We start from the raw sequence: 19316 nt of genomic DNA on the forward strand, positions 1-19316 counted from the left end.
GTTTCCGTTTTGTACTGATATCTAGACATTGATTGTAATAGTTTTAAATACTTAGACGCTCATGACTAGTGACACCCCGATGTTTGGGGCTGGTTTTCGCATTTTGATTCTATATTGAGTTCAACTTTGATTTTATGAAAAAATCCTGATATGGAAAGCTTTACTTTACTTTTATATTTAGTTTGGAAGTATTTTTGGGAAGGTCGGCTTGCCTAGTACCACCGATAGGCGCCATAACGACGGGTTAGGTTTTGGATCGTGAGACATAGTAATTTTCATGGACTTTCCTATGATCGAAAATACGTTTTACTTTAGCTAAATTAATTTTGCAAAAATAATTATGGCTTTGAAAAATCAAGAAGGCATTAATTAATATATTTCCAAATCTATCCTTGATCCAATAAATGATCTACAAAATATGAGAATATTCAAAGAGTAATTTAGAAGATATAAATGATAATGCTATTAAATGATTCTCTTAATAGGTGTGTCAAAAACTTAGAAGCACTTATTTTGAACGAAAGATAGTATCATCTAAGAAACCATCCGTAACTATTTAACTATTTTAAAAACTTGACATTGTAAGTAAAATTTTATAGAATAAAATTTACACATACTAATTTGTACAACTTAAATATAGTGTTATTGGGCCCTGCACAACATGGGGTATCCCTTACTAGTATATTGCTATGAGTCTGGAGAGAAATTCAAAAATAGCAAGATTTACAAGTGGTAATTGAAAAAGAACCACAATTTTAAAAGTAATCAAAATTTAGCCACTTTTCATGTAAAGATAAATTTGAACGAAAACACTGTTCAAAATCCGAAAAATATTTCAGTATAATATATCGGTCCAGCATAATATGCTAGAAGTTCATACACAGGTGCTCCAATCTCCAGTATATTATGCTGGAACTTTCCGCGTGTTGGAGTTCTAGCATAATATGCTGGAAGTTCATACACAGGTGCACCAATCTTCAGTATATTATGCTGGACCGATCCGTATTGCAGCAAAATAGTGATTATTTTTTAATAACTTTACAAATGATGACTATTTTTCAATTACCAGTTTGAATGCTCGCTAGCCCGTGCTATATTTACACGTGTCTTTGGCAATTTCTCAAGGCAAGTGTGAAATGTAGAACTTATTTTAAATGCATTTCTTTTTCAAAAAGAGTACTAAAAGGGGAAAACTAATCGGCCGAGACAAACAACATCACAGCCAGTCAAAGGTCAAAGTATCGGCAAAAAATCGCCAACCCCAAGCTTTAATTTTACAACTCCCACCCTCTACAAAACAAAAACACACACTCTGCAGTCAGCAATTCCACAGCAGAAAAGAAGAGAAACTCTCTCTCTCTCTCTCTCTCTCTCTCACACACACACACACACACACACACACACACACACACACAGAGTAGCTTAGAAGATATAGAGAGACAATCTAAATGGAGTACGAGAGGATTCACAAAGTGCAGGTACTAACTCCATTTCTTAATGTACTTTTTTTTGTCTTTATTTGTGCTTTTAAAAATGATATGTTGATATGGGGTTTAAAGGGGTTGTCAAGAATTATGTTTCTAACTCAATGTGAAAGTTTTTCAATTAGCTTCTTCTAAGGATTTGGTTATAAAGTTTGAATCTTTTTGAAAAATTCTAAGGTGGGTGTTTCTAAAATTGCTTTATATGATGTAAATTTGCCTTTTTTTTTTTTTTTTTGGTTTGTTTCTTGCAGAATGGTATATTATCTCCAAGTAAGTTAAGGATGAAGCTAATAGGAGCTCACAATCAGAAGAAGAAAGAAGGATCAAATAGTAATTCTTCAAGAACTTCTCCTGCTAGGCTTGAGGATTCTGAGTTTGTCAAAAACAGTTTGTTGGCTACCCAAAGTGGAGACTTTGAGGATGAATGTATGTTAAATTTCTTCATTCAAATTTAGTGATGTTGAAATAATTTTTTGTTAGCTTTAAATCTAGTGGAAGCTTGAACAACAACTTACCCAGTGTAATGCCACATAGTTGAGTCCGGAGAGTTTAGTGTGTACGCACGCCTTATCCCAGCTGGTGGAGATACAGTGTCTGTTTACAATAAACCCTCTTCTCTAGTGGAAGATTGAACATTTTAGTGAATTGTCGCATCCCACTTTTTTTCACAGTTTCTGTTAAATCTAACAACCATAGTTTGCTAAATATTTGATGGAGACTAAAACTGCTGCAAATTTAAAGGACCTAAACTGTTCAGGGTATATTTAACGGACTATTTTACACCTATCCTAAACATAAGGGACCTTTTTTGTCATTTCCTCCTTTATGCAGCATGAGAAACTTGTAGCTTGGATATGTGCTTCTAGGTTAGTATTCTCTCTGTTTCAACCTATATAACATGCTTTGACTCGACATGGATTTTAAGGAAAAAAAGAAATTTTTGAAACTTGCTCTTTAAAGTATAAAGAGTAAAAGTTTTGTGGGGCCATAACATTTGCGTGGCTATAAAAACTTTTAAAGGTTAACTAGGGAAAATGAAAAGTTTAAAGTTAAATTATTTTCAAATATAGAAATATGTCATTCTTTTTAGAACGGACTAATAAGGGAAATTGTGTTATATAAATTGAAACAGATGGAGTATATATATCTTGTAAGGGTCTAATTATAAGATTTAAGATATATGCGCTAATAGTTTAAACTATAAAACAGTTCTTGCTTAATTTATTTTTCAGTTGCAGTTACCTGTAATTAGCTTTTTGTAACGTGATAATGTAAAAATATGTTCCACAGTAACTCATATTGGATTTGTGTTGAGTTGCTAGGAGAAGAAATATGTTTAGAAGCACTTTTCACTTACCTGAGGAACTGCATTTTTATTGTGCAGATTGCAATTTAGAAGCTACTGGAAATTCATTGCCAAATTCTAGGCAAAGCGATGAGATGCAAAAAGAAAATGTGGAAGCGGCTCGTTTGAAAAGGCAGCAATATTCCAAGATGGATGGTGGAAATTCTAGTTCAGTTCATCCAGTTAAAGGATGCGAAGATGAGAGTCTTGATTATGATAGTACATCCAGCTTTGAGTTTCATAAAGGGGAGAGATCAATGCACCACCATTCCATGATAGCAAGGTCGTTTTCACGGCCCATGTCTTCCAAGTGGAACGACGCAGAGAAGTGGATAATCAATAGGCAAAATGTGCAAGCCAATCATTCCAAGAAGGTTCAATTACAGAACCAAGCAAACCGGGGGCCTGCCACGAGCATAGTTAAAGTTGCTCCGGAATCTAGTGGTTATGAAAGTAAGTTAGCAGTTAAGAAGGTTGATTTTTGTCAACCTGCATATCAGATAGTGCCCGAGAAGTTTGCTTTTGATCAACCTGGTTCTCATAGTCAAGGAAATGGTGTGAATACCGTGTCACTTGATCTTTGCCCTGAAAGTAAGGATTTGACCGAGGTGGTCAATGGGGATTCTTCTTGTACAAAGGGTTTAACAGAAGATAGAACAGGTACATTATGGCTTCTTTTGTTCCTAAATGTTGATTTTAGATTCCTTAAGTTTTATACCTTCACCGGGGGAGGAGCAGAGCAGAAAAGTAGTAGGAGAGAGGGTGAGGTGTTGGGGTTTTCAGATGAACTATTGGCCGTCCTACTAACATGTTAGGTTGGAGTGTAATGGACATTGTGTGCCTCAAGCAGAATTTTGATGCATCCATAGAGGCATGCAGAATTGTCAGATCATTTTCTGTAGGCATCTAACGACTTACCTTATGCAATGCAAAGGCGTATGTTTAGATCAATGCATAGGATTTTCAGATGGAGCACTGCCAATCCTACGACCTCAGGTGGTTGTGAAGAACGACGGTTATCATAGTGTCAAGTACAATTGGTGCATTAGGAAAGTTTGTTGTCTGGTATGTGCCAAAGGACATACATTATCGTTCCGTTCACACTATAGATGGTCTGGCTAGCTGCCGACCTTTAACCAATACAATAACCAGTCTTTTCTTGGGCCGTCTGTTTGTATGATTTACTTGAGTGAGTATACTTCTGTTGAGGTACATAAAAACTGGTTATGAAGTCTGCTAAAAATTAACGAAGGTTATCGGGTGGGATAGAGCTGAAAATTGTGCCATTAGTGAACTGTGATGAAGTTCCTATCGACCAGATGCGAGGTCAGGATTTCAACATTATGGGTTCTAGATTTTAGAATGACGACTTCAAGTACTAATAACTGGGTTCTAAATTTAATATTTGTTGATATTTAGTAATTTTTGTAATACACAAACAATATTTGAGCAAAAGCTATTGGGTTCCGCTTAACCCGTATTTATGCTTCTAGCTCTGCCGCTGCCATACACTACATTCAGATTGATATGTTGACTAAGTTGATGATTTCCCTCTTATATAGGTCATTGATAATACTGTGCTGATGTAAACTGTTTGTTTGAACATTGATGCAGTTTTCCCCGCAATAAGATCAGTCTCGATGAGAGACATGGGAACAGAAATGACTCCTATTCCAAGTCAAGAGCCTTCAAGAACGGCTACACCTATCGATGCAACGACGCCAATCCGCAGCCCTACGTCTTCAATCCCATCTACACCTCGTAGAGGAGAGCCAGCGCCAACGCCTACAGAGAATTGCATTGACAATGCTTCTCAAAATTCAACAGAAAACAATAAAAAAGAATTGTCGGAGGAAGAATTAAAGATGAAGACAAGAAAAGAGATTGTAGCCCTTGGTGTTCAACTTGGTAAAATGAATATAGCTGCTTGGGCGAGCAAAGATGAGAAGGATAAAAGCGAGGCTGAAGCTGCTGAGGTTGCACGGATGGAATATGCTAAAAGGGCAGCTGCTTGGGAGGAAGCTGAAAAGTCAAAGCACTCTGCAAGGTTTGCGCCAATATCAAACAGATTTTTAAACCTATGTTCTACTGTTAAATGATGAATTAACAGAAAGATCGTTGATCTTCCAGATATAAGCGTGAAGAGATAAAAATCCAAGCTTGGGAAAGCCAGCAGAAAGCAAAGCTAGAAGCAGAGATGAGGAAAATAGAGGTACATCTTATTATCCATATACTTCTATTTATGTTCTACCATGATTAAAATTCCTCATTTTTGGAGAATTTTTGATGTGTTTTAATCGATCTGAAGTAGATTATGGATGGTTGTACATAAAACTCTGCAAGTGAGACACCTCCTAGAAATTGAACCAACCCTACTCATGCACTCATACTGAGGCCATTTAATATCATATTAAACTGCTACCACTTGAGTTAACGATCAAGGCTCAGTTTACTGGAAAATATTCATGTTATTTTGCATCATTGTATGTATTATTCAGGCACAAGTTGAACAAATGAGAGCACAAGCTCAAGCAAAGATGGTGAAGAAGATTGCGATGGCAAGACAAAGATCAGAAGAAAAGCGTGCTGCAGCTGAAGCTAGAAGAAATCAGCAAGCTGAAAAAACTACAGAGCATGTTGAATACATACTTCAAACAGGTCGACTTCCATCTTCTTCCTTCTCGTGTTGTGGCTGGTTATGATAACATTAAGCGGCAGCAGGTGCAGTGCAGATCAGAGTCGAGTGCACTTGCACCTTACCGTACAAGTTAGCCTCTCTTATACTGTCAGGTTTTGTAATAACAGAAAGTATAGTATCATGCCGAACGTTGTCCACCCTTGTATCTAGTGTTTTTGCTATTTGCAAATGTAAGTTTTTACATGGAATGAAGTTTGGTTTGGTCATTCTGTTAGTTTTATAGCAAGAATTTTCAAGAAAAAAGAAAGCAAAGCAATTGTCATAATCTTTGTGTTGCTTTGGAAATGTTGACTATAGCATAAGGGCCTTTTCTGAAATAGTATTATGAAACAGGTGAAAGAAGAATTTTAGACAATTCTCGCGTATGTTGACTAGCATTTCCATTCATATATTCAAATTAAAAAGAAGGTAAAATTCATGGTTTTATTCAAGACCCTATTAAGTCAACCCTTGATTAAAAGACACTCAAAACCATCTGCTCCTGCTCATAGCTTGATTAAAACTTTTTGATTGCACAATTATTTTGATTTAATTCTTCTAATATACAATTATGATTACACAAGAAAGTTTCATAGATGGAGGTGACAAAATAGGGAGAAATTTAGGTCTTAATCTTATCAATATTACCCACTATTCATTTGATGTATTTTGTGTTACTCGATATGTATATATTCAGAAATACTGACATTGTTTTCGAGCTTTGAAAATGGAAAACCTTTCGCCCCCCTTAATGGACCTACCCAGTACAAATCCAAATTAATAAGGCTAGTTAATGAATTTCAGACACCGGAATCTTAAAGCAAAAAAAAGAAAGAATAATAGATATTCTTTCTCAACCTTTTTCAGTTTATGTGGTAGTGTTTGCTGTAGACATTTAACAGCCAAACATTACCAATTAATGCTATTTTTCAAGTTTTCCACCCAATACAGTTACAAGGTTACATTCTGCATATAACTGTACAACAAATCAAACTCTACTGGCTACAAATAGAGTAGCTGTGTGACTGTGAGCTATACGATTAAACGGAAATTCTGCATCGTGGTTCCAGCGATATAGTATGGTTTGTAATATATGCATAGAGTCCATTGCTTGATCAGGAACTAAGCTGTGGCTCCCAACTGAATGACAAAAATTCCAAAAATGCATCCCTTGCGTTCATAATAGATAATGTTATCAAGATAGTTCATCCAATTTAGATAAAAAGAAGAAGAGAAGATACGTTTAACAAACTTTTGGCTTTCTGGAATCAGTAGACGACAGTTTTCCAGATTGCTAATGTAAAAAAGGAAAGAGAGAAGTTTTCAAGAACGCATAGAATAGAGCACAAGCATATCTTACATTAGATGCTAACGAGCTTTCTTCATACGTTTTGGGGGCCTCATCGTTTCTCTCCTTGAATCTTCTGCAGTTTTGGCATCAATCAATGACTGAAAGCATTTGGAAGGAAAAAGAAAGGTTATTATGATAATGGATATATCAAAAGCAAGAAACAAGGAAATATTATCTTGGAGCTTTTCCACACGCATATGTCGTTTGTTAATTTACAAAACAAGCAAGCATTGTACTAGAAACTGGAACTGAAAAAAGTTCTAGAGAACAATTGAGATAGAAGAGTAGCTATCGAGGTAAGAACAAATAAGGCCTAAAAAAGACAGACTTTAATTAGGAGTTAAGGTGTTTGATATTTATTATACTGTTAGAGTTGTTAAGAGCATTAGAGCTGGTTTGTACTACTAGAAAAAGAATCTATAACTTTGGCGACCTGCATGTTCATTTAAATGGGAAAGTTCTCCTTTTCTTGGACAGAATAAAACACTTGCATCTTCTTCTCATAAGCTTCTTATCTTAGCCCCTTCAGTTGTACTCTTCTTTCAATTATAGTTCATCTATTATCATATGGTTAAAAACATCATCTGCTCATTATTAACACATATACTAGTACCAGATCCTTCTCTTAGAATTTCCAACCACGATTCCCTAAGTCCTCTCTTTTCTCTGATGATGGTATATACTTCTCGGCAATGTACGTATACCATTTTTTGTTTTCGACAATGTCGCTGGAAAATCTTTAAATCAAGATCACAAGAAAAAAGGCAGAGCCAGGAACACCATAGTACATCTACAGCTAGGGAAAAAAGGCGGAGCCAGGAACACCATTCTAGCAAATAAAGACCGTCTAACGAAAAGCAGAATTGCAAGTCAAACATCATAATAGATTGATAATCAAAACACAGCAATTATGGACCAGGACAACAACATATACAAGAGTTTGCACATGAAAACAACTCACACCCATCTTGCTAAAATGTAAAAATAAAACTGCAAAGAGCCTCTAGTTCGAGAAAGACAAGAAAATTTACAAGCATAACATCACTGTTAAGACCATGTTATACTGATGCTAAATATTAATCTCATGAATTATATACTGAGTCTAAATAATAGGTTTCAATTATTCCATAAAAGTTGGGATTTCACAAGATTACAAGTGAAAGCAGGGGCATCCATCAAAGTGAAATAAACAAAGTTACATGACTATATTTCTAACCTCTTCCACTTTCTTTTGAAGTTCCAAAAGTTCTTGACAATATGCAAGGCACTCTGCGTGGTATATAGCAGCTAAGTCTTTTATCATGGCCTTCCTTCTGATGATACCAATCACTGTAATATCCAAGAAGAAACAGCACATGTTAGATTAAACAAATCTAACTCTCCTTTATGCCTAATCTAACGCAAAATAATTTCTTTTGGGCACAAACATTTCGAACAACAATTACACAGTCACCGAATTCCTTGGAGGTGATATTATTTGTCTGTCATATCTCATTGGAAGACAAAGTGTTCAAGAGACAAACTGATAAGCAAGAAGTGACATATTATTGCAATGTTCATTCTTTGATTAATATCTCAACCCACCTCCGACCCTCCCGAGAAAAGGAGAAATAGAAAATAAAACAGACAAATCTTTAGTTTATTGTTAATGAACATTGTTTCTGGCTTGAAACCCCTAAAGTATCTCAGGTACAAAAGAGAAACAAAAGCAACTAATAGGAAAAAGAACAGCCAAAAGAGATACAATAACGACACATCAATCACAAACAAGTTGAGGCCGGCTATATGAATCCTCACTGGCCATGTTGCTTCATTTAAGCCCATGTCGGTCCAATATCATAAAAGATTAGGTTTTCTAGCACCAGAGGTTGTCTATATTTCCTACTGGCATATAAAAAGATAAACAATTAATAACATTATAAGATTACAAAATTACTGTAGTTAAAAACAATAATGCAAAATTTGGCAAACACAATGATGTAATACATCCAAGATCATACAATTACATTCCTCTTCTCCATTGCCAATTCAGAGGAAAACAAAATCCCGGTACACCAATTAGGTAGTTTTCAAACTGAAGCTAAAAATTCCAATCCCGTTAACAAACAAGACATTCTAATCAGTGTTTTAAAAGCCGTGGGCATAACGCGAGACGTTTTACATATGCCTCAGCGAGACGTAAACCCCGAGGCACAGGGCGTAAGCCCCATGGGTATTTAATTTTTAATATTTTATAAAATAATATAATTACAATAAATATTTATAAACAGGTAAAATTGCATAAAAATAGAAGAAAACTATATATATATATATATATATATATATAGACAGAGATGTGCTCCATCCCCACAAAAAACTAGTCAAAACAATATATTATATGCTACTTACAAGCACAAGTAACTTGAGTCGAAAAGAATAAAGTTTTCTACATGGAGGAACAAAAAGGATGACTAACCTGCAATTTGAACTTTGAACTTGCTGCTACGAAGGAGAATGTAGTTTTCTTTGTATTTGTAAGAAAACAAATTGAATATTCGTTGCTTTTGGAAGATATTAGCACACTAGCGGACAAGATAAAGAATTGGGAAAAGCCATATTTTAGGGCTTCAATCAATAAAACAGGTCTTCATTTTTAAATTTAATACATTTCAGTTCCTTTTTAAAACTTTTGAGTAATTACAAGCTGGCTTTTGAGAATTTGGGTATTATATGAAGGACTTATTCAATAAATTTTGTTTTAATTTGAAAAAGTCTCTGGGGCTTACGCCTCACTACAAAAACTCACCTCAAACGCCTGGGCGTATACCACGAATTGCTGGGCGTACGCCTCTTGAGACTTTCGCCCCACACCATCGCCTCGGGGCATTTTTGGTGCGCCTAGCCCCAGGGCTCGCCCCGAAAACGCCTTTTAAAACACTGATTCTAATCACTAGTCCTTAAATAACCGGAAACTATGTAAGGTACTTCCCAAAGATATTACTATGAACAATTAGCAAGACTCAATGCGTAATTTTGACAAACGTGAGGATGTAAATAGACATATGAAATTTCACCAATTACATCCCTTTCCTCACCATCACCATATCAGATTACTTTCAAACTAAAGCTGAAAACTTTCATCCATAGTGTCAACAAACATTAAATCCTAAGCATTATATCAAAAATAATGGGCAAAAATATAATTCCTTTATATCAGTCATTTTATTCGGACTAGGGCGGACAGTGACGGAGCTAGGAATTTATAAGAAGGGATTAAAAAAATATTAAGAGTGTCCCCTGGGATATCAATTTATGACCTAAAGCAATTTCTAAACCCCTTTGCCACTTTACTAGAATTTTTCCGTACGTCTAGGGGATTCAACCGTTTAAATATAACAAAAAGAAAGGTTTTTGCCCCATTTGCACAGTGTAATTTTTCGACACAAGGAATTTAATTGAACCCCCTTTCTTCGACTTAGCTCCACGCTCCACAACTGTCGGCAAATAGTGGTTAATTGAACGCCCTTCGCCAGAAAATTATACTGTGTATATAGGTCAAATATTACTTTCTATATACATATATTAAATCTTGAACATCTTCCTGGATCTTCAAACCCGTTCATTCCAATACGAAGTAATTTGTAGAAAATTTCACATAAGTTTCTATTACGACTAAAAAGATCAAAGAAAAAGAGAAAATAAAATCTACCCTTTAGAATGATGGCAGGAATATATGAAGGGTTTTTTTTTTCAGGGAAAAGGAAGAATTAATTGGGTTGGCTTAAAAATTCTCTATATCCATTCCTTAAGACCCACAGTACAACAATTAAAATAATATAAGGCAAATTAGATTCTACAAATCTTACACTTACTTCTGCTGGGATTGAACCCAGTTTGAGGAAGTGGGGTTGTTGTTGGATCTGATGGTTGTGATGGAGGAATAGGAATTGGATCAGACGGTGGAGGCTGCGGCTGTAGGGAATCAGAATGAGGGGGAAGAGAAGAGGGGTTCTCAAGTTCAACCATAATTGAGATGAGGCGTCTGTCTCTGCAAGTAAGTAGTGACGAGCCTTTTTAGGCTATGGTATTGTGAACCCATCTTGCCCACCAGCTTTCTTTGTTGCACTGTTGATCTTTTGCAGGTAAAATAGGTAAAGTTGTGTTAGTAAAAGAGGTCGAATGTTGGGTGGAATGGCAAAAAACAAATTCTTACTAGCACCTCGATTAATATGTATATATATATATTATTATAAAAATACGAATAATTTATGCTAAATGTTAAACGACTAAAATAACCTTGAAATATTGATCGACTTCTATGACATTAATTATTCATATAATTTAAGAATATAATTGTAAATTACTTTAGGCTGATTTTTCTTTTCATTTAAACTACGCATACATTAATGCTGCATAGCTGACTTTGGATCAAATATTTTTTCTTTGCGGCATACTTCTTATATCTTACTTTTTGTTGGACAATATATGGCCTACTTTTTGTTGGATATATGACCGATTTGGTTTCTATATAGCTCAATTTTTTTTTGTAGCCTTTTCCTTTTTTTACAACAATATTTTTTCTTATTTTATCTTCTCCCATAGAATTCAGCTTATTCACAACCAACTTTTTTTTGGTAGCCTTTTCTTTTTTTGACAACAATATTTTTTCTTATTTAATCTTCTCCCATAGAATTCAGCTTAATTGCACGAATCCATGTAGGAAAAGAATAAGCCAGTTATTCCTATAAAAGATGATATTGTTCCACATTGTTCATTGTTCTCTAAAGGTTTTGGTGTAGAACAGAGTAATTTTCTCCAAAGGTATTATTAGTTCTCTCTATTGTTCCCTTTTTTTTGTAATTGAGTAAGTTCCCGTTTTTCGTAATTGAGTAATGCTTTAGGGTCATGTATATGAATTAGAGAGAAAAACAATAACATCTTAACTTTTATTGTAATTATTTTTGTGTCGTACTTCTTTATTTTTCGGCGTAGTTTTTAGTTTTAGATATCAAAGTCTTTTACATTGATGTAGTATTATGTTTAAATTGTATATCTTTAGAGATTAATGGTTTGTGTTATTTCAACTAATGTTAGTGTAAAAATATTAATTTTCAGCTATTACATAATATTTTGCAACTTTTACTTATATATTGCAGGTATTTCGCGCAGTGTAATGGAATTGGATTTGGACACACGTGCCAAAAGTAATAAACAAATTAATTCAAGTCAATACACAAGAAACACACAAGAAAAAAATCTAAGAAACACGCAACATAAGTTTCACATATTGACTATATGAGACCGAATATTTCTCCTCCTTCGTACAGTTAAAAGGCACAAAATGAAGCAAATTTTCATGATTCAATCTATTAAGTTATGTGCATGAAAGTCTTCCTTGTCCATTTTCTCTATTTAATTAAGAAAAGTATAGTGAAAAAAATAAATAAATTAGCTAGTAATAGCAATCTTTTGTATCATAAGGTGCATGACATTAACACTTTCCTGGTAATCAGTATATTCACAAATTTTATGTTAGTTATTACGCACGCCTATTGTTACACGTGCGAGACACGTACATAGAGACTAATTATTATAAAAGCACGAATACAATGTTGGTTTACAAAAATAACCTTATAATATTAAGCATAATAACTCATAATAAAAGGACATAACCGAAATTCTAGATATTAGCCTTATAATCCTATTAGTTTTAGGATATAATACTACACGTTAAGAATCCTACATGATTACCTTTAGGAATCCTATTAGTATAATTACTTTGGGGCTGTCTAATTCATATAAAATTGAACAAGTAAATATCTTTAGTCATGTAATCCTATTACGTCCTATTATTAATTTAATTTGAAAAATTATTATAATGTCCTATTACTAATTTAATTTCAGAATGTATTATATTGTCCAAATTTATTTAGAAAAATGAGAGCCTATATTATTATAAAAGCATAAATACCATATTAATATATCAAAATAGCCCTAAAATATTAAACGGAAGAACTCATAGGGAAAAGATATAATTACAATAACTTATTTTTTGGACTACAATACCTTCTATGCTAATTTTTAATATTTAAAATTTTAAAATTAAAAAAAATTTGTCTACTAAATTGTTACTAAAAATATGTAGGAAGGTTTAATAAAATCAATTTCATAAGAATCCTCCGTATTGGCATTACATTACCACTCCATAATGTCCAATATAAAGAAAAAATAAAAATAATATTAAATGGACTGCATAAAGAGTTAAAATTGAGAGAAAAAATACCCCCATGATAATAGATTTTTATATTATATTTGAACTATTTTCCTGCTCAAATATATTTTTTTATATTAATTTTTCGTGTAATATTGAAAAATACCCAATTATTAAACAAAAACTAAGAAAATATTTAAGAATATAAATGTGTGAGAAAGAGAAAAAATAATTGGTAAGAGTCAATACCACTAATGATTCTACAACATAAAGATGTAAAAGTGAAATGTCATATCAATCTTTTACTCTTTGAAAATAAAACTTATGGTGGATAAAATTATAATTAAGATTAAATATTCGAAACAAGAGATGAACTAATATTAAGATCTGAATCAACATAGAATAAATTATTTTTTATATTAAAACCAGATAATTAAATCTTTTAATTAATTATTTAGCAAGAGAATCCAATTCAATTATTTTTTAAATTCATCATATGAGTAAAATTCTTATTCAAGTTACAAAAATATCATAGGGTACATAAATATATTCCATAAAAAGAACGTTAGAACACAAAGTAAAAATATTAGTATATTATTAAGAATCAAAATGTCATACAAGTGTCAGAATAAGCACAATTAAAGCTAAATCCTAAACAAGAACAAGCTTTCAAGACTATATTATAAAGAGTCGACTCTGGTATAACCGGATTATTCTTTGTAGATGCCTCCAGCAGAATCGAAATAATATTTCTATGTCATGCATTACTTGCAAATATCATATCAAGAGGCATGACACTGTTAGCAATTGTTATACCCCATATTTTCGTATGTGAAAGTACATCATAAATAAATTGATGAAAGCCCGGAAATGAGATTATTTTAGGATTATAAGTATTATGCTATTTCAAATAAGAGATAAATAAATTCGTGAAGGCGAGGGGGTAAGCAAATTGAAGAAAATAAGTATCGTCGAAGTTTGACAATTTGGGATAAAATACGATTTGAGCTACAATACCCGGTATTTATGGACTAGTGCCATACAGGGTACTACATGACCATGATAGTAAGGTGTACAAAGTGTGTTAAAAGTGAGTAGTATTATAAGTTTGAGATAATTCTTAATTGTAGGGATACTTGGATAATTATGAATTTTTAAGTGGGAGATTAATTTGTAAATGGAATTTTTGGATAAAGCTTAAGGGGGACACCCCCCCCCCCCCAAACGTGGCAGCAAGCATAAAAGGCTTAATTAAGCCTAATGTGACTAAGTAAGTGTTGAGATAAGGTGGCAATATTGGAGGAGTCTTTGTGGACAAGTTATCACATAGTGGGGCCCACAACATATAACTTTAAGAGATCTCTTACCTTATTCAAAGAGTGATGCTAAGACTTGTTAGAGATTTCCTTACGGATGGAATTCAAGCCAACAATTTTAAGAAGGTTTCTTATCTTATTAAGGTAGGATGCTAGTAACGGATGAATCACTTTGCCTAAAAGCCATTTCTTGGTTTATCTTTTTGTGAGGAATTAAGCTTCTATGTGAATAGATCTCTAAAAGTACACTATGTTGAGTGTACAAACACGGAAAGGAAAAAGAAGCGCGAATCTGGATTGGTCGAGATGCAATTCTAATAGAGCACGGTACAATCTTTCTCAAGAATATCATACAGATTTTTCCATACTTTGATCCGCCGTTACGTGTTTTGTCGCAATTGGCGTGTATTAGAGGGATTGTCAAGAGAATCGGCCCAGGTATGTTAAGGCTAAGCCCTTCCTTCATTTTGGCATGATCTCATAATTACATGTATTTGATAACGAGGCATAAAGAGAAGTTCATAATCCCGAATTTAAATACATTATCCTAGTCTCATAAATTACAGTATTCTCCTTATCGGGACTTCATATTCAATTGAGTATTGTCTTCTTCCAGTCAAGAGAGCAGAGAGCCTATATATACAGTATTACGATATTTTCATTACCATCGAGCTATAATCGATGGGCATGCCTCTATTGGGCAACCTATGATCAAATGGTAAGTTATATACCGAGCCTACTGTGGCCGAGCGCCTATGAGCGAGCCTAGTTGGCTGAGATACAGAGCCTAGTATGGCCGGGCGCCTATGAGCGAGCCTACTACGGCAGAGCAGTTATATGTATACCGAGCCTTAAAGGGCTGGACAACTATTTTACTTCCTATATTGAGAGAGTTGAGTCAGTATTAGCAGGTAAGCATATCTTCAGACTATCTTTGACTCCCAGTTATTATATTATCAGTTCAGTTTCATCTTTCAGTAAATTGCCTTACATGCTCGGTACATTATTTGTACTGACATCCCTTTTGCCTGGGGACGCTACGTTTCATATCCGCAAGTCTCGATAGACAGGTCGAGAGTCCTCCGAGTAGGCGATCAGCTCAATGGAAGATGTTGGTGCACTCCATTTGCTCCGGAGTTGCTTGTTTGGTCAGTATGATTTAGATGTGTATTGTTTGGTATGGCGGGGCTTTTTCCCTACCTTTATGACAATTATGTATTCTTAGAGGCTTGTAGACAGATGTCATGTACGTAAAAGATTGTATGGCCTTGTCGGCCTATGTTCAGTGTACGAGTAGTTATTTTTGTCTCATAGGCCCATATGTCTTATGTATAAGTTGGTATTACATGTTGTATTCTACCTATCTCACGGCAGCCTCTACGGCTCAGTTATCTATGATAGTATGATACGAAAAGATACGTTATGTTGGTACTCGGTTGAGTAAGGTATCGGGTGCAAGTCGCGGCCCATCAGTTTAGGTCGTGACAAAAGTAGTATCAGAGCAGTTCTGTCCTAGGGAGTCTACAAGCCGTGTCTAGTAGAGTCTTGTTTATGGGTGTGTCATTCACCACACTTATAAGCAGGAGGCTACAGGGTATTTACGACTATCACTCTTTCTTCTTACTCTAGATCGTGTGGTAGAGCTCAGTTGTAAGAACTCAATTTCCTAAACTCTATTCTATTCATAATACGACGACGCCTACATCCAGAAAGGCAGTTGGTAAGAGATTGAATGTGGCTATGGAAGAGTTGAGTCAGAGGAACTCGATTTTGCATGATGCTTATGATGGATAAATGTAAGGTCTTCAGCAGATCATATATGTACTAAGACGTGTAAGCCTTTTGATAAGGAGCCTTAAGGTAGGAATATCTATCCACCCCTATGGTGAAAGGCAATGAGAGATTTAGAAGATAGATACAAGTTTCAACAAGTAAACGAAGCAAGATGAAGAAGGGTACGAGGCGCCCAGCTAATGAAGATTATTAGTATTTACAATTCAGGCAGAGAAATATAAGCCTTTTGAGTTACCTTCAACAATAACAAAGGTATGTATAATTGGCCACACCCATCTCAGTTATACCCTACTGGGGACTAACATGTGTAGTTTAAGAAAAGGACGGGATATCAGGATCCGGCTGGGGTTAGAGTAACCCAAAATGGTGAATGGATTGTTTGTGTTAGTTGACATTTCCGAAGAATATTACAAAGGTGCTAATATATCTCCTTGTGAGGCACCCAAACGGTGCACTATAGAATATTACAATTAGATGTGAATACTAGCATGATAAAAAAAAAAAGAAATTCAGAAGATAGGCACAGAAAGCCTGGAAGGGATAAATATTACCTTAGTGTGGCTCGCGTCCCTAGCAGAGCGAGAACGTTAAGCAACTCGAAGAGCCACTGGATGGAGCAAAGGGGAGCTAAGAATAAAAGAATGTCTTGTTCGAGTTTTCAGAATAAAGTGATAGACATAAATGTTAGCAAAAAATAAGAAAAGAGTTAATGAAGCATTATGAGTAAGATATGATACATGGATGACAACGGTAGATCAAAAGATGACAGTATTACAGAGTCTATAGTCAAGTGAAGGAAAAGACAAGAGGTGACAGTCCTTGAGACAACAAAAGAGTATAGGCCATAAAGTCATATCCTCATTTCGAGAAATAAGTTTGTGACTCCAACGCGACTACCAGAAGGAAAAGTTAGACCCCAGAGTAATAGAAATCAGTATGGACTGATGAACAAGGTAAACTAAACATGAACTAGGGACTGAGTAATAGTCGGCATCATGAGAATTTTAGAGATTGCGTCCCGGCGATAATAGATTGGAGGATAGAAGAATACCCTTTAAAGGTCATTCAGGAAGACGCTTCCCTAAAGCAAGCAAGGTGAGAAAAGTTAAGCTTAAGGGACTGTATGTGCCGGTTACACTAAGTGTCACCCTCGCGAGTGAGGAATTTCGTTATCCTTGGTACAAAAGGATTACCGCGAGGCGAGTAAGGATCATCGATGATGTGAAAAGATGCCAAAGATGAAAAGGTAAAAAATTTATACGTAGATCATCGTAGCACTAAATCTTAGTGCTCCCCTAAAGGGGGGAATATGGTGTGATGTGGCATTAGGTCAGAATTAAGTGGTTCTAGTAACTACGGAATGGTAAAGGAAGAATGCGATAAAAAATGAGAAAGGGATGAGACTATACTCATTCAAATCCTACAGATATGCTATGATTCTAGAACATTATGCAAGCACGACGTCAAGGAGAGGAAGTAAGGGTTCCTACCCGAGATGTTATTGATAGATAAGGAACCAGTACGAGACGTAAGTTAAGACAAAGGAAATAACCCAAGAAAGATTACGCGGAATATTGATATGAGAATGAGCCAACAAGTAGTTAGTAGTTGATTCAGGAAGAGCCTAGTTATGGCTAAACAAGAGGACACAGACAAATCAACAGATTATGCAAGACGAACATAGTGAACCCCAACATGGGGAATTCAGTCTCGCAAATACGATATCGTGACCCTTGGGAAATATTCAGACAGGAGTTGGGGTAGTTAAAGGTACCGTACGAATGTTATGGAAATAAAAAATAGTCTCACTGGGAAGACAGTCAAAACTTCAGTTCAGGAGCAACCCTACAAGCACAAGTGCGTGGAAATAAGTAACTACGGATAATTATAGGCGAGGAAGAACATCAAAAATTCTGTCGAGTATACGATGTAATAAGCTCGCAGCTTTACAAGAGTCAGAGGGTCCTCCCTAAGTACGACAATGAAAGACTAGCTGAGGAAATAAGGAAGAAGGCTTCAACCTAAGCATAGTAACTTGAAAAAGAAATGGTGTAGTAATAGCAGTCTCACTACAACATTGTATGCACTCCATAAGAAAGTGGAACCTATTGGAGCTAATGAGCGGGAAATGAAACCAAAAGTAATACTTGAGATCGTATGAGTTGCACGAAAATTCTGGCATGCGTGGGAACTAAGATAAGCTAAGTAGGCATGCAACAAACGGCAGAACGACCAGAAGAAGTAATAGCTTACATTTAAAGAAAGCTGAGAAGGAACAAAAGGAATTATTCAATCAACGATCCAAAGTTAGCTCTACTTAAGAGTTCAGAGTATTATCCATGCAGCATATATGTTGATAATCATATAGCCGTAGAAGACCCCGGTATAAGTTAAAAGAGAGAATTGAACCCAGGGCATAAACAAATGATTAAATTATTACAAGATTGTATCCTGGATATTCCATAGCATCCATGAAGGGCTAAAGTAATAACTAATACCATGAGCCACAGATCGGAAGACAGCTTAAGCCTACATAAAGGCTGATCAGAAGGAAAAGGAAACTAAAGAATTACATCAACCAAGTAAATCATGAGTCTTATTATTGGCCAGACAATTATAAAAATCGTGATTGAGAACCTTGCAGGATCATCCTTAATATCAGAGGCATAAGAGAGATAGTACAACAAAACCACCGTATTCTATAATGGCCCTACGATATAGCCAGTTACAAGAGTACCAGCCTCGTAAAAAGTCAGCATAGAGCTACCACCAGATTGTGTATGCACCAGAGGTGCAAGTATTATAAGAGAGCTTCAAGTTGGGGATATGAATTATACCTATGTGAAAGGGAGGTCATGAAGGAGATAAAAGATGTGATGCAAGACTTTAAGGTAAGTAAGGTAAAGGTGAACAATGTACGAGATACTCAAATGCAGAAGGTTGTGAATAGTCCATATTTCGGATAGAAGGCTAGAAGCACGGGGATTCAATATCCAGGAATAATAGCGGCATCGTCAGTGGCATATCTTGCAGCCTATGGTTTCTAGGTATCGAGAGGTCTAGTTAAGAGAGTAAAAAAAGAGTTAGAGACGATGTGATGTCTTGCTTGATGTTCCAGAATAACACAAGGAAATCTATGGTGCAAGCAAGTTGAAGGAA

General features: G+C 35.2%; 2 protein-coding genes across 3 annotated transcripts; one reads left to right on the forward strand and one right to left on the reverse strand.

The window, feature by feature from the left end:
• Nucleotides 1-1299: 1299 nt before the first annotated feature.
• LOC104111243 (uncharacterized) lies at nucleotides 1300-5733 on the forward strand. The gene is made up of 6 exons (XM_009620903.4): nucleotides 1300-1478; nucleotides 1736-1910; nucleotides 2869-3489; nucleotides 4444-4876; nucleotides 4960-5041; nucleotides 5328-5733. Exons 1-6 carry the CDS (start codon nucleotides 1449-1451, stop codon nucleotides 5529-5531), a joined length of 1545 nt encoding a protein of 514 aa, XP_009619198.1. The 5' UTR covers nucleotides 1300-1448; the 3' UTR covers nucleotides 5532-5733.
• Nucleotides 5734-6321: 588 nt separating this feature from the next.
• LOC104111242 (uncharacterized) lies at nucleotides 6322-11037 on the reverse strand. 2 transcript variants are annotated; one of them, XM_033659999.2, is made up of 4 exons: nucleotides 10709-11037; nucleotides 8074-8186; nucleotides 6867-6955; nucleotides 6322-6676 (listed from the first exon to the last, which is right to left on the reverse strand). In XM_033659999.2, the coding sequence occupies exons 1-3, from the start codon at nucleotides 10860-10862 to the stop codon at nucleotides 6875-6877; spliced, it is 348 nt and encodes a 115-aa protein (XP_033515890.1). In that variant the 5' UTR covers nucleotides 10863-11037; the 3' UTR covers nucleotides 6322-6676; nucleotides 6867-6874. The 2 variants fall into 2 exon arrangements, with proteins under 2 accessions (XP_033515890.1, XP_009619195.1); XM_009620900.4 differs by having other exon boundaries at nucleotides 10703-10990.
• Nucleotides 11038-19316: the final 8279 nt, after the last annotated feature.

Source organism: Nicotiana tomentosiformis, chromosome 12, assembly GCF_000390325.3.
Source record: "Nicotiana tomentosiformis chromosome 12, ASM39032v3, whole genome shotgun sequence".
In the NCBI taxonomy this organism is placed as follows: Eukaryota; Viridiplantae; Streptophyta; class Magnoliopsida; order Solanales; family Solanaceae; genus Nicotiana; species Nicotiana tomentosiformis.

Coding starts and splice junctions, on each gene's coding strand:
- LOC104111242 (XM_009620900.4), bottom strand. CDS start 10,862: ATGGTTGAACTTGAGAACCCCTCTTCTCTTCCCCCTCATTCTGATTCC. Junction 8,187..10,702: donor CAATCCCAGCAGAAGTAAGT/GTAAGATTTGTA, acceptor TGGATATTACAG/TGATTGGTATCATCAGAAGG. Junction 6,956..8,073: donor TTCAAAAGAAAGTGGAAGAG/GTTAGAAATATA, acceptor AAATGCTTTCAG/TCATTGATTGATGCCAAAAC.
- LOC104111243 (XM_009620903.4), top strand. CDS start 1,449: ATGGAGTACGAGAGGATTCACAAAGTGCAG. Junction 1,911..2,868: donor TGGAGACTTTGAGGATGAAT/GTATGTTAAATT, acceptor TTTATTGTGCAG/ATTGCAATTTAGAAGCTACT. Junction 4,877..4,959: donor AAGTCAAAGCACTCTGCAAG/GTTTGCGCCAAT, acceptor TTGATCTTCCAG/ATATAAGCGTGAAGAGATAA.